Genomic DNA, 13,979 nt, shown 5'->3' with positions numbered 1-13,979 from the left:
CCACCCACCCACCCTCTCACCCACCCACCCACTCACCCACCCACTCATCTACCCACCCACCCACTCACTCACTCACCCACCCACCCTCCCACCCACCTACTCACCCACCTACCCACTCACCCACCCACTCACCCACCCACCCACCCACTCACCCTTGTGCCCCTCACCCCACGTGACAGGGCACGGACCACCTGACGGTCACGTGGAAGGTGGCTGACGGCGTCTCTCAGCACCTGGATGTTCGTGAGGAGCGCAAAGAGAACCCGTTCAGCCTGGGCCACTCGCTCTGGATCAACGGAGAGGTAGCATCACTATACCACTAGTACTATACCACTAGTACTATCACTACTGCCACTGTCACTACTACCACTACTATCACTACCACCCCCTGTGACCCCCCTGTGACCCCCCCTGTGACCCCTCTTTGACCCCCTGTGACCCCCCCTGTGACCCCCCCTGTGACCCCCGCCCCCCGCAGGAGTTTGAGGACCTGGATGAGATCATCGCGCGCCACGTGCAGCCAATGGCGTCGCTCGCTCGCGACCTGCTCAGCCACAAGTACTACCGCAAGAGCACGGGGGGTGACACGCGCAGGGTGAGTGTGGGGGGGTGACACACGCAGGGTGAGTGTGGGTGAGAGGGGGTGAGTGGGGGTGAGTGAGGGTGGGGGTGAGTGAGTGACTGAGTGAGTGTGTGAGTGAGTGACTGAGTGTATGTATGTGTGAGTGAGTGTGTGAGTGTGTGAGTGACTGAGTGAGTGAGTGAGTGTGTGAGTGAGTGACTGAGTGAGTGTATGAGTGACTGAGTGAGTGTATGTATGTGTGTGTGAGTGAGTGACTGAGTGAGTGTGTGAGTGAGTGACTGAGTGAGTGAGTGACTGAGTGAGTGAGTGAGTGTATGTATGTGTGAGTGAGTGTGTGAGTGAGTGTGTGAGTGTGTGAGTGAGTGTGTGAGTGTGTGAGTGTGTGAGTGTGTGAGTGAGTGACTGAGTGAGTGAGTGTATGTGTGTGTGAGTGAGTGTGTGAGTGAGTGAGTGTGTGAGTGAGTGTGTGAGTGACTGAGTGAGTGAGTGAGTGTATGTGTGTGTGAGTGAGTGTGTGAGTGAGTGTGTGAGTGAGTGAGTGTGTGAGTGAGTGTGTGAGTGAGTGTGTGAGTGAGTGAGTGTGTGAGTGAGTGTGTGAGTGTGTGAGTGAGTGAGTGAGTGTGTGAGTGAGTGTGTGAGTGAGTGTGTGAGTGAGTGTGTGAGTGTGTGAGTGAGTGCTCAGCCACAAGTACTACAGGAAGAGCACGGGGGGTGACACGCGCAGGGTGAGTGTGGGGGGGTGACACGCGCAGGGTGAGTGTGGGGGGGTGACACGCGCAGGGTGAGTGTGGGGGGGTGACACACGCAGGGTGAGTGTGGGGGGGTGACACGCGCAGGGTGAGTGAGTGACTGAGTGAGTGTGTGACTGAGTGAGTGACTGAGTTAGTGAGTGAGTGTGTGAGTGAGTGAGTGAGTGACTGACTGAGCGAGTGACTGACTGACTGAGTAACTGAGTGAGTGAGTGACTGAGCGAGTGAGTGAGTGACTGCGTGAGTGAGTGACTGCGTGAGTGAGTGACTGCGTGAGTGAGTGACTGCGTGAGTGAGTGACTGCGTGAGTGAGTGACTGAGTGACTGAGTGAGTGAGTGACTGAGTGAGTGACTGAGTGAGTGACTGAGTTAGTGAGTGAGTGTATGAGTGAGTGAGTGAGTGAGTGACTGACTGAGTGAGTGACTGACTGACTGAGTAACTGAGTGAGTGAGTGACTGAGCGAGTGAGTGAGTGACTGCGTGAGTGAGTGACTGCGTGAGTGAGTGACTGCGTGAGTGAGTGACTGCGTGAGTGAGTGACTGAGTGACTGAGTGAGTGAGTGACTGAGTGAGTGAGCGTGTGAGTGACTGAGTGAGTGAGTGAGTGACTGAGTGACTGAGTGAGTATGGTAGTGAGTGACTGTGTGTATGAGTGAGTGAGTGACTGAGTGACTGACTAAGTGAGTGAGTGACTGTGTATGAGTGAGTGAGTGACTGAGTGACTGACTAAGTGAGTGAGTGACTGTGTGTATGAGTGAGTGAGTGAGTGACTGAGTGAGTGACTGTGTGTATGAGTGAGTGAGTGACTGAGTGACTGACTAAGTGAGTGAGTGACTGTGTGTATGAGTGAGTGAGTGACTGAGTGACTGACTAAGTGAGTGAGTGACTGTGTGTATGAGTGAGTGAGTGAGTGACTGACTAAGTGAGTGAGTGACTGTGTGTATGAGTGAGTGAGTGACTGAGTGACTGACTAAGTGAGTGAGTGACTGTGTGTATGAGTGAGTGAGTGACTGAGTGACTGACTAAGTGAGTGAGTGACTGTGTGTATGAGTGAGTGACTGAGTGACTGACTAAGTGAGTGAGTGACTGTGTGTATGAGTGAGTGAGTGAGTGACTGAATTAGTGAGTGAGTGACTGTGTGTATGAGTGAGTGAGTGACTGAGTGACTGCCTAAGTGAGTGAGTGACTGTGTGTATGAGTGGGTGAGTGAGTGACTGAGTGACTGACTAAGTGAGTGAGTGACTGTGTGTATGAGTGAGTGAGTGACTGAGTGACTGACTAAGTGAGTGAGTGACTGTGTGTATGAGTGAGTGAGTGACTGAGTGACTGACTAAGTGAGTGAGTGACTGTGTGTATGAGTGAGTGACTGAGTGACTGACTAAGTGAGTGAGTGACTGTGTGTGTGAGTGAGTGAGTGACTGAGTGACTGACTAAGTGAGTGAGTGACTGTGTGTATGATTGAGTGAGTGACTGAGTGACTGACTAAGTGAGTGAGTGACTGTGTGTGTGAGTGAGTGAGTGACTGAGTGACTGACTAAGTGAGTGAGTGACTGTGTGTGTGAGTGAGTGAGTGAGTGACTGAGTGACTGACTAAGTGAGTGAGTGACTGTGTGTATGAGTGAGTGACTGAGTGACTGACTAAGTGAGTGAGTGACTGTGTGTATGAGTGAGTGAGTGACTGAGTGACTGACTAAGTGAGTGAGTGACTGTGTGTATGAGTGAGTGACTGACTAAGTGAGTGAGTGACTGTGTGTATGAGTGAGTGAGTGAGTGACTGACTAAGTGAGTGAGTGACTGTGTGTATGAGTGAGTGAGTGACTGAGTGACTGACTAAGTGAGTGAGTGACTGTGTGTATGAGTGAGTGAGTGACTGAGTGACTGACTAAGTGAGTGAGTGACTGTGTGTATGAGTGAGTGACTGAGTGACTGACTAAGTGAGTGAGTGACTGTGTGTATGAGTGAGTGAGTGAGTGACTGAATTAGTGAGTGAGTGACTGTGTGTATGAGTGAGTGAGTGACTGAGTGACTGCCTAAGTGAGTGAGTGACTGTGTGTATGAGTGAGTGAGTGAGTGACTGAGTGACTGACTAAGTGAGTGAGTGACTGTGTGTATGAGTGACTGAGTGACTGACTAAGTGAGTGAGTGACTGTGTGTATGAGTGAGTGAGTGACTGAGTGACTGAATAAGTGAGTGAGTGACTGTGTGTATGAGTGAGTGAGTGACTGAGTGACTGACTAAGTGAGTGAGTGACTGTGTGTGTGAGTGAGTGAGTGAGTGACTGAGTGACTGACTAAGTGAGTGAGTGACTGTGTGTATGAGTGAGTGACTGAGTGACTGACTAAGTGAGTGAGTGACTGTGTGTATGAGTGAGTGAGTGACTGAGTGACTGACTAAGTGAGTGAGTGACTGTGTGTATGAGTGAGTGAGTGAGTGAGTGACTGAGTGACTGACTAAGTGAGTGAGTGACTGTGTGTATGAGTGAGTGAGTGAGTGACTGAGTGACTGACTAAGTGAGTGAGTGACTGTGTGTATGAGTGAGTGAGTGACTGAGTGACTGACTAAGTGAGTGAGTGACTGTGTGTATGAGTGAGTGAGTGACTGAGTGACTGACTAAGTGAGTGAGTGACTGTGTGTATGAGTGACTGAGTGACTGACTAAGTGAGTGAGTGACTGTGTGTATGAGTGAGTGAGTGAGTGACTGAGTGACTGACTAAGTGAGTGAGTGACTGTGTGTATGAGTGAGTGAGTGAGTGACTGAGTGACTGACTAAGTGAGTGAGTGACTGTGTGTATGAGTGAGTGAGTGACTGAGTGAGTGAGTGTGTGACTGTGTGTATGAGTGAGTGAGTGACTGAGTGAGTGACTGAGTGAGTGACTGAGTCTCCCCCCCCTCAGTGTGTGGAGGAGCTGCTAGCGAAGACCAAGAGAGAGCGCCCCTCACAGATCCCCTACCTCGTGTCGGCCTCCCCTCAGTGTGTGAGTGTGTGAGTGTGTGACTGGGTGGGTGAGTGAGTGACTGAGTGAGTGAGTGACTGACTGAATGAGTGAGTGACTGTGTGTGTGTGTGAGTGACTGAGTGAGTGAGTGACTGACTAAGTGAGTGAGTGACTGTGTGTGCGTGTGAGTGAGTGAGTGACTGGGTGGATGAGTGAGTGACTGAGTGAGTGAGTGACTGAATGAGTGAGTGACTGAGTGAGTGTCTCTCCCCCTCAGTGTGTGGAGGAGCTGCTGGCGAAGGCCAAGAGGGAGCGCCCCTCACAGATCCCCTACCTCGTGTCGGCCTCCACCGAGTTCCCCGGCAAGTTCCTGCTCGGATACCAGCCCAGGAACAAGCCCTGGTAGGTGGGGGGGGGTGTAGTGGGGGGCATGGTGGGGGGGTGTAGTGGGGGGGTGTAGTGGGGGGCATGGTGTAGTGGGGGGGGGGACATGGTGGGGGGGTGTAGTGGGGGGCATGGTGGGGAGGGGCATGGTGGGTATACGAACGTTGTGGTAACGTTGTATGAACGTTGGTGAGGTCGTGGTGAGTGGTGAGTGAGTGGTGAGTGAGTGGTGAGTGGTGAGTGAGTGAGTGAGTGAGTGGTGAGTGAGTGGTGAGTGAGTGGTGAGTGAGTGGTGAGTGAGTGGTGAGTGAGTGGTGAGTGAGTGGTGAGTGAGTGGTGAGTGGGTGAGTGAGTGAGTGGTGAGTGAGTGGTGAGTGGGTGAGTGAGTGGTGAGTGGGTGGTGAGTGAGTGGGTGGTGAGTGAGTGGGTGGTGAGTGAGTGGGTGAGTGGGTGAGTGAGTGGTGAGTGGGTGGTGAGTGAGTGGTGAGTGGGTGGTGAGTGGGTGGTGGGTGAGTGAGTGGTGAGTGGGTGGTGAGTGAGTGGTGAGTGGGTGGTGAGTGGGTGGTGAGTGAGTGAGTGGTGAGTGAGTGGGTGGTGAGTGAGTGAGTGGTGAGTGAGTGAGTGGGTGAGTGGGTGAGTGGTGATTGAGTGAGTGGGTGAGTGAGTGAGTGATGAGTGAGTGAGTGATGAGTGAGTGAGTGGGTGAGTGAGTGAGTGAGTGGGTGGTGACCTCGTGGTGACCTCGTGGTGACCTCGTGGTGACCTCGTGGTGACCTCGTGGGCGGCAGGGTGGAGTTTGTGACGGTGACTCCGGACGGCTTCCGCTACCGTGGGCAAATCTTCCCCTCGGTGAACGCGCTCTTCCGCTGGTTCAAGGAGCACTTCCGTGACCCCATCCCTGGTGAGTAACGCCACTCGCTCACTCACTCACTCACTCACTCGCCCACCCACTCACTCACTCACCCACTCGCTCACTCACTCACTCACTCACCCACTCGCTCACTCACTCACTCACTCACCCGCTCACTCACTCACTCGCTCGCTCACTCACTCGCTCACCCACTCGCTCACTCACCCACTCACTCACTCACCCGCTCACCCGCTCGCTCACTCACTCACTCACCTGCTCACTCACTCACCCACTCACTCACCCACTCACTCACCCGCTCGCTCACCCACTCGCTCACTCACCCACTCGCTCACTCACCCACTCACTCACCCACTCACCCACTCGCTCACCCACTCGCTCGCTCACCCACTCGGTCACCCGCTCGCTCACCCACTCGCTCACCCACTCGCTCGCTCGCTCACCCACTCACTCTCTCACCCACCCACTCGCTCACTCACCCACTCACCCACTCACTCACTCACCCGCTCGCTCACTCACTCACTCACCCACTCACTCACCCACTCACTCACTCACCCACTCGCTCACTCACTCACCCACCCACTCACTCATCCACTCGCTCACTCGCTCGCTCACCCACCCACCCATTCACTCACCTACTCACTCACCCACTCACCCACTCACTCACTCACCCACTCACCCACTCACTCACCCACTCACCCACTCGCTCACTCACTCGCTCACTCACCCACTCGCTCGCTCACCCGCTCACTCACCCACTCGCTCACTCACTCACTCACCCACCCACTCACTCACCCACTCACTCGCTCACTCACCCACTCGCTCACTCACTCGCTCACTCACCCACTCGCTCACTCACTCGCTCACTCACCCACTCGCTCGCTCACCCGCTCGCTCACTCGCTCGCTCACTCACTCGCTCACTCACTCACCCACTCACCCACTCGCTCACTCACCCACTCACTCACCCACTCACCCACCCACTCGCTCACCCACTCACTCACTCACCCACCCACTCGCTCACTCACCCACTCACCCACTCACTCACTCATTCACCCACTCACTCACCCGCTCACTCACTCGCTCACTCACTCGCTCACTCACTCACTCACTCGCTCACTCACTCACTCACTCACTCACTCACCCACTACTCACCCACTCACTCACTCACCTACTCACTCACTCGCTCTTCCGCTGGTTCAAGGAGCACTTCCGTGTCCCCATCCCTGGTGAGGTGCACCGCTCACTCACCCACTCGCTCACTCACCCACTCACTCACTCACCCACTCACCCACTCGCTCACTCACCCACTCACTCACCCACTCACCCACCCACTCGCTCACCCACTCGCTCGCTCACCCACTCGCTCACCCACTCACTCACTCACCCACTCGCTCACCCACTCGCTCACTCACCCACCCACTCACCCACCCACTCGCTCACCCACTCGCTCGCTCACCCACTCGCTCACTCACTCACTCACTCACCCACCCACTCGCTCACTCACCCACTCACCCACTCACTCACTCATTCACCCACTCACTCACCCGCTCACTCACTCGCTCACTCACTCGCTCACTCACTCACTCGCTCACTCACTCACTCACTCACTCACTCACTCACCACTACTCACCCACTCACTCACTCACCTACTCACTCACTCGCTCTTCCGCTGGTTCAAGGAGCACTTCCGTGTCCCCATCCCTGGTGAGGTGCACCGCTCACTCACCCACTCGCTCACTCACCCACTCGCTCACTCACCCACTCGCTCACTCGCTCGCTCACCCGCTCGCTCACTCGCTCGCTCACCCGCTCGCTCACTCGCTCGCTCTCTCACTCGCTCACTCACCCACTCACCCACCCACTCGCTCACCCACTCGCTCGCTCACCCACTCGCTCACCCACTCACTCACTCACCCACCCACTCACCCACCCACTCGCTCACCCACTCGCTCACTCACTCACCCACCCACTCGCTCACTCACCCACTCACTCACTCATTCACCCGCTCACTCACTCACTCGCTCACTCACTCGCTCGCTCACTCACTCATTCACCCACTCACTCACCCACTCGCTCACTCACTCACGCACCCACTCACTCACTCACCCACTCACTCACTCACTCACCCGCTCACTCATTCACCCACTCACTCACCCACTCGCTCGCTCACCCACTCGCTCACCCACTCACTCACTCACCCACCCACTCACCCACCCACTCGCTCACCCATTTGCTCGCTCACCCACTCGCTCACCCACTCGCTCACCCTCTCACTCACCCACCCACCCACCCACTCACCCTCTCACCCACCCACCCACCCACTCACCCACCCACCCACTCACTCACTCACCCACCCACCCACTCACCCACTCACCCACTCACTCACCCACCCACCCACCCACCCACTCACCCACCCACCCACCCACTCACTCACCCACCCACCCACTCACCCACCCACCCACCCACCCACTCACCCACCCACCCACTCACTCACCCACCCACCCACCCACTCACCCACCCACCCACCCACTCACCCACCCACCCACCCACTCACCCACCCACCCACCCACTCACCCACCCACTCACCCACCCACCCACCCACCCACCCACTCACTCACCCACCCACCCACCCACCCACTCACCCACCCACCCACCCACCCACCCACTCACCCACCCACTCACTCACCCACCCACCCACTCACTCACTCACCCACCCACCCACTCACCCACTCACCCACTCACTCACCCACCCACCCACCCACCCACCCACCCACTCACCCACCCACCCACTCACTCACCCACTCACCCACCCACCCACTCACCCACCCACCCACCCACTCACCCACCCACCCACTCACTCACCCACCCACCCACCCACCCACTCACCCACCCACCCACCCACTCACCCACCCACCCACCCACTCACCCACCCACCCACCCACCCCACTCACCCACCCACCCACTCACCCACCCACCCACCCACCCACTCACTCACCCACCCACCCACCCACTCACCCACCCACCCACTCACTCACCCACTCACCCACCCACCCACTCACCCACCCACCCACCCCACTCACTCCACCCACCCACTCACCCACCCCACCCACCCACTCACTCACACCCACCCACCCACCCACTCACCCACCCACCCACTCACTCACCCACTCACCCACCCACCCCACCACCCACTCACCCACCCCACCCACCCACTCACCCACCCACTCACCCACCCACCCACCCACCCACTCACTCACCCACCCACCCACCCACCCACCCACCCACTCACCCACCCACCCACCCACCCACCCACTCACCCACCCACTCACTCACTCACCCACCCACCCACTCACTCACTCACCACCCACCCACCCACTCACCCACTCACCCACTCACTCACCCACCCACCCACCCACCCACCCACTCACCCACCCACCCACTCACTCACCCACTCACCCACCCACCCACTCACCCACCCACCCACCCACTCACCCCACCCACCCACCACTCACTCCACCCCACCCACCCACCCACTCACCCACCCACCCACCCACTCACCCACCCACCCACCCACTCACCCCACCCACCCACCCACTCACCCACCCACCCACTCACCCACCCACCCACCCACCCACCCACTCACTCACCCACCCACCCACCCACTCACCCACCCACCCACTCACTCACCCACTCACCCACCCACCCACTCACCCACCCACTCACCCACCCATCCCTGCGTGACCTCTCTGACCCCATTATGACCTCTGCACGTGACCCTGTGTGACCTCTGCACGTGACCTCTGCACGTGACCTCTGCACGTGACCTCTGCACGTGACCTCTGCGCGTGACCTCTGTACGTGACCTCTGCGTGACCCCCAGGCGTGACCCCGGGCAGTGGCAGCACGAGACGAACCCCCAGCTCCGTGTCGGCAACTCCAGCAAACATCAACTTCAGTGGTGAGCAGCAGTTACTCACCCTCACCACTCACTCACCACCACCACTACTACTCACCACTACCACTACTACTCACCACTACCACTACTACCACTCACTCACACTCACACTCACCACTCCAGCAAACATCAACTTCAGTGGTGAGCAGCTACTCACCACCACTCACCACTCACCACTACTCACTTACTCACTCACCACTACTCACCACCACTCACCACTCACTCACCACTACTACCACTCACTCTCCACCACTACTCACACTCACCACCACCACTCACTCCCACCACCACTCACCACTCACTCACTCACCACTCACCACTATTCCAGTAAACATCAACTTCAGTGGTGAGCAGAAGTTACTCACCACTACTCACCACTACTCACCACCACCACCACCACTACTACTCACCACTACCACTACTACCACTCACTCACACTCACTCACACTCACCACCACCACTCCAGCAAACATCAACTTCAGTGGTGAGCAGCAGTTACTCACCACTACTCACCACTACCACCACTACTCACCACTACTACTCACCACTCACCACTCACATTCACCACCACTCACCACTACTCACTCACTCACTCACCACTCACTCACCACTCACCACTCACTCACCACTACTACCACTACTCACACTCACCACCACTCACCACTCACTCACTCACACTCACTCACACTCACCACCACCACTCCAGCAAACATCAACTTCAGTGGTGAGCAGCAGTTACTCACCACTACTCACCACTACTCACCACTACTCACTCACTCACCACCACTCACCACTCACACTCACCACTACTACTCACCACTACTCACTACTCACCACTACTCACACTCACCACTCACTCACCACCACCACTACTCACCACCACCACTACTCACCACCACCACCACTCACCACCACCACTCACTCTTACTTCCAATCACCACTCACTCACCACCACCACCACTACTCACCACCACCACTACTCACCACCACCACTACTCACCACCACCACCACTCACCACCACCACTCACTCTTACTTCCAATCACCACTCACTCACCACCACCACCACTACTCACCACCACCACTACTCACCACCACCACTACTCACCACCACCACCACTCACCACCACCACTCACTCTTACTTCCAATCACCACTCACTCACCACCACCACCACTACTCACCACTCACCAATTCTCCCTGTTTCCCCCTACCTCCCATATCCTTCCCCCCCCCTGCCCCCCCCCTGTCCCCCCCCCCTGCCCCCCCCCCTGCCCCCCCCCTGCCCCCCCCCTGCCCCCCCCCCCTGCCCCCCCCTGCCCCCCCCCTGCCCCCCCCCCCTGCCCCCCCCTGTCCCCCCCCTGTCCCCCCCCTGCCCCCCCTGTCCCCCCCCCACAGACCTGCAGCGAGCGGTGAACTCCCTGACCCCGAGCGTCACCTCCCAGATGTACAGCGCCCTGGCAACCGTTGCCGGGCAGGGCGGAGGGGCAGGAGGGGGGGGCAGCTTCAGTGGGGGCAGCAGCGCCTACCACGTAACCAACTCGCTCACTCACCACTCACTCACTCACCACTCACTCACTCACCAACTCGCTCACCACCCACTCACTCACTCACCAACTCGCTCACCACTCACTCACCACATCACTCACCACCTCACTCAAACTCACTCACCACTCACTCACAGCGCCTACCAGGTAACCACCTCACTCACTCACCAACTCGCTCACCACCTCACTCACCACCCGCTCACTCACCACTCACTCACTCACTCACCAACTCGCTCACCACCCACTCACTCATACACTCACTCTACCACGTAAACTCCTCGCTCACCAACTCGCTCACCACCCGCTCACCACATCGCTCACCACCCACTCACTCATTTACTCACTCTACCACGTAAACTCCTCGCTCACCACCTCGCTCACCACCCGCTCACCACATCGCTCACCACCCACTCACTCATTTACTCACTCTACCACGTAAACTCCTCGCTCACCACCTCGCTCACCACCTCCTCCTGCTCACCACCTCCCTGCTCACCACCTCCCTGCTCACCACTCACCCACAACTTCGCTCACCCACCCATTCACCCACGCATGGCCTTCCTCTTAACATCCCCCCTTCTCCCTCTCTCCCCGCCCCCTCCCTCCCCCGCCCCCACCCCGCCCCCTCCCCCCCCCACTCTCCCCCCTCCCCCTCTCTCCCCCCCTCCCCCCTCTCTCCCCCCCCTCCCATCTCCCCCCCCTCTCTCCCCTCCCTCTCCCCTCATTCTCCCCTCCATCTCTCCTCTCTACCACCTCTCTCCCCCCCCCTCTCCCCCCTTTCCCTCTCTCCCCCCCTCCCCCCTCTCTCCCCCCCCTCTCCCCACCCCCCTCTCCCCCCCCTGCCCCCCCCCCCTCTCCCCCCCCGTCCCCCCCCCTCTCCCCTCCCTCTCCCCTCATTCTCTCCCCTCCATCTCTCCTCTCTACCACCTCCCCCCCCTCTCTCTCCCTTCTATCCCCCCCCCTCCCTCTCCCCCCCTCCCTCTCTCCCCCCCTCCTGCCTCCCTCTCCCCCCTCTCTCCCTCCCCCCTCCCCCCTCTCTCTCCCCCCCTCTCTCTCCCCCCCTCCCTCTCCCCCCCTCCCTCTCTCCCCCCTCCTGCCTCCCTTTCTTCCCTCTCTCCCTCCCCCCTCCCCCCCTCTCTCTCCCCCCCTCTCTCTCCCCCCCTCCCTCTCCCCCCCCTCCCTCTCTCCCCCCTCCTGCCTCCCTCTCCCCCCTCTCTCCCTCCCCCCTCCCCCCCCTCTCTCTCCCCCCCTCCCTCTCCCCACCCCCCTCTCTCCCCCCTCCCGCCTCCCTCCCCCCCCTCTCTCTCCCCCTTCTATCCCCCTTCCTCTCTCTCCCCCCTCCCCCTCTCCCCCCCCCCCTCCCCCCCCCTCTCTCTCCCCCTCCCCCCTCCCCCCCCCCCCCCTCTCTCCCTCCACTGCCCCCCCTCTCTCCCCTCCCTCTCCCCTCCATCTCCCCCCTCTCTCCCCCCCTCCCCCTCCCTCTCTCCCCTCCCTCTCTCTCTCTCCCCCTCTCCCCCCCTCCCCCCTCCCCCCCTCTCTCTCCCCCCTCCTCTCTCCCCCCCCCCCCTCTCTCCCTCCACTGCCCCCCCTCTCTCCCCTCCCTTTCCCCTCCATCTCCCCCCTCTCCCCCCCCTCCCCCCTCCCTCTCTACCCCCCTCCCCCCCCCTCTCTCCCCTCCCTCTCCCCTCCATCTCCCCCCTCTCCCCCCTCCCCCTCCCTCTATCCCCTCCCTCTCTCTCTCTCTCTCCCCCTCTCCCCCCCCCTCTTCCCCCTCCCCTCTCTCACCCCTCCCCTCTCTCACCCCCCCTCTCTCCCTCCACTCCCCCCCCTCCCCCCCCTCTCCCCTCCCCCCCCACAGTCGTTCCCCACCCCGGCTCCCTGCACTCCGGGTGGCGTGCTGACTCCGGGCTACGGGGGGGGAGCCCCCCACCCCCGGCGGGGGAGGGGGGGGCACCCCCCACTTCGGGGGGGGAGGGGCTGGGGGGGGAGGGGGCTCTGCCACCCCCCAAACGTGGGGGGCGCCCCCCAGCACCATCCCACGGCAGAGGCAGGGGACACCCCGGTGAGGAGCGCTCACCACTCACTCACCACCACTACACTCACCACTACTCACCACGCTCACCACTACTCACCACCACTCACTACTACTACTACACTCACCACTACTCACCACCACTCACTACTACTACTACACTCACCACTCACCACTACTCACCACCACCACCACTACTACTACTACACTCACCACCACTACACCACACTCACCACCACTACACCACACTCACTACTACTACACCACCACTAGCACACTCACCACCACTACTACACCACTACTACACTCACTACTACACTCACCACTACTACACTCACTACTACTCACCACCACTACCACACTCACCACCACTACTACACCACTACTACACTCACTACCACACTCACCACTACTACACTCACCACTACTACACTCACCACCACTACTACACCACTACTACACTCACCACCACTACTACACTCACCACCACACTCACTACTAATACCACACTCATCACCACTACTACACTCACCACTACCACACTCACCACCACGCTCACCACCTTGTTACTTACCTCTCCCCCCCGTGCCCCTCCCCCCGTCCCCCTCCCCCCCCCCGCGTGTCCCCACAGGGCGACCCCCACCAGCAGCTCTGCCCCCACTCCCCCCCCACCACTCATCATCATCCCACCACTCCCCACCACCAGCAGCAGCAGCAGCAGCGCGGGGGGAGCTCGGTGGGGGCTCCCACCCCCCCCCACGCCTCCCCCCAGCAGCAGCGGGGGGGGGCCGCCACCCCCCCCCCACCCGCGGGGGGCAGGGACAGGGGGAGGGGCCGCAGCCAGGGCCCCCCCCCCGACCCCCCCCCCAGCGGTGGCCGTGGACTGGGCCAAGATGGCGGAGCAGTGGAGGCAACGTCGGGAGCAG

The 13,979-nt window shown here is 59.5% G+C and overlaps 1 protein-coding gene across 1 annotated transcript in view; it reads left to right on the top strand.

The window, feature by feature from the left end:
* LOC144955349 (transcription elongation factor SPT6-like) overlaps window positions 1-13,975 on the top strand; it is a gene marked incomplete at both ends in the record, with an annotated part of 59,345 nt that extends 45,370 nt beyond the window's left edge. The window contains 8 exon segments of the mRNA XM_078885596.1: window positions 180-302; window positions 479-595; window positions 4,545-4,669; window positions 5,440-5,552; window positions 9,402-9,479; window positions 10,873-11,006; window positions 12,880-13,083; window positions 13,685-13,975. Coding sequence (XP_078741722.1) covers window positions 180-302; window positions 479-595; window positions 4,545-4,669; window positions 5,440-5,552; window positions 9,402-9,479; window positions 10,873-11,006; window positions 12,880-13,083; window positions 13,685-13,975 — 1,185 coding nt within the window.
* Window positions 13,976-13,979: the final 4 nt, after the last annotated feature.

The sequence above is a fragment of the Lampetra fluviatilis genome, unplaced genomic scaffold (assembly GCF_964198595.1).
Source record: "Lampetra fluviatilis unplaced genomic scaffold, kcLamFluv1.1 SCAFFOLD_651, whole genome shotgun sequence".
Classification (NCBI taxonomy): Eukaryota; Metazoa; Chordata; class Hyperoartia; order Petromyzontiformes; family Petromyzontidae; genus Lampetra; species Lampetra fluviatilis.
Note: the sequence above shows the minus strand (reverse complement) of the source record. Positions and strands in the feature narration are given on the sequence as shown.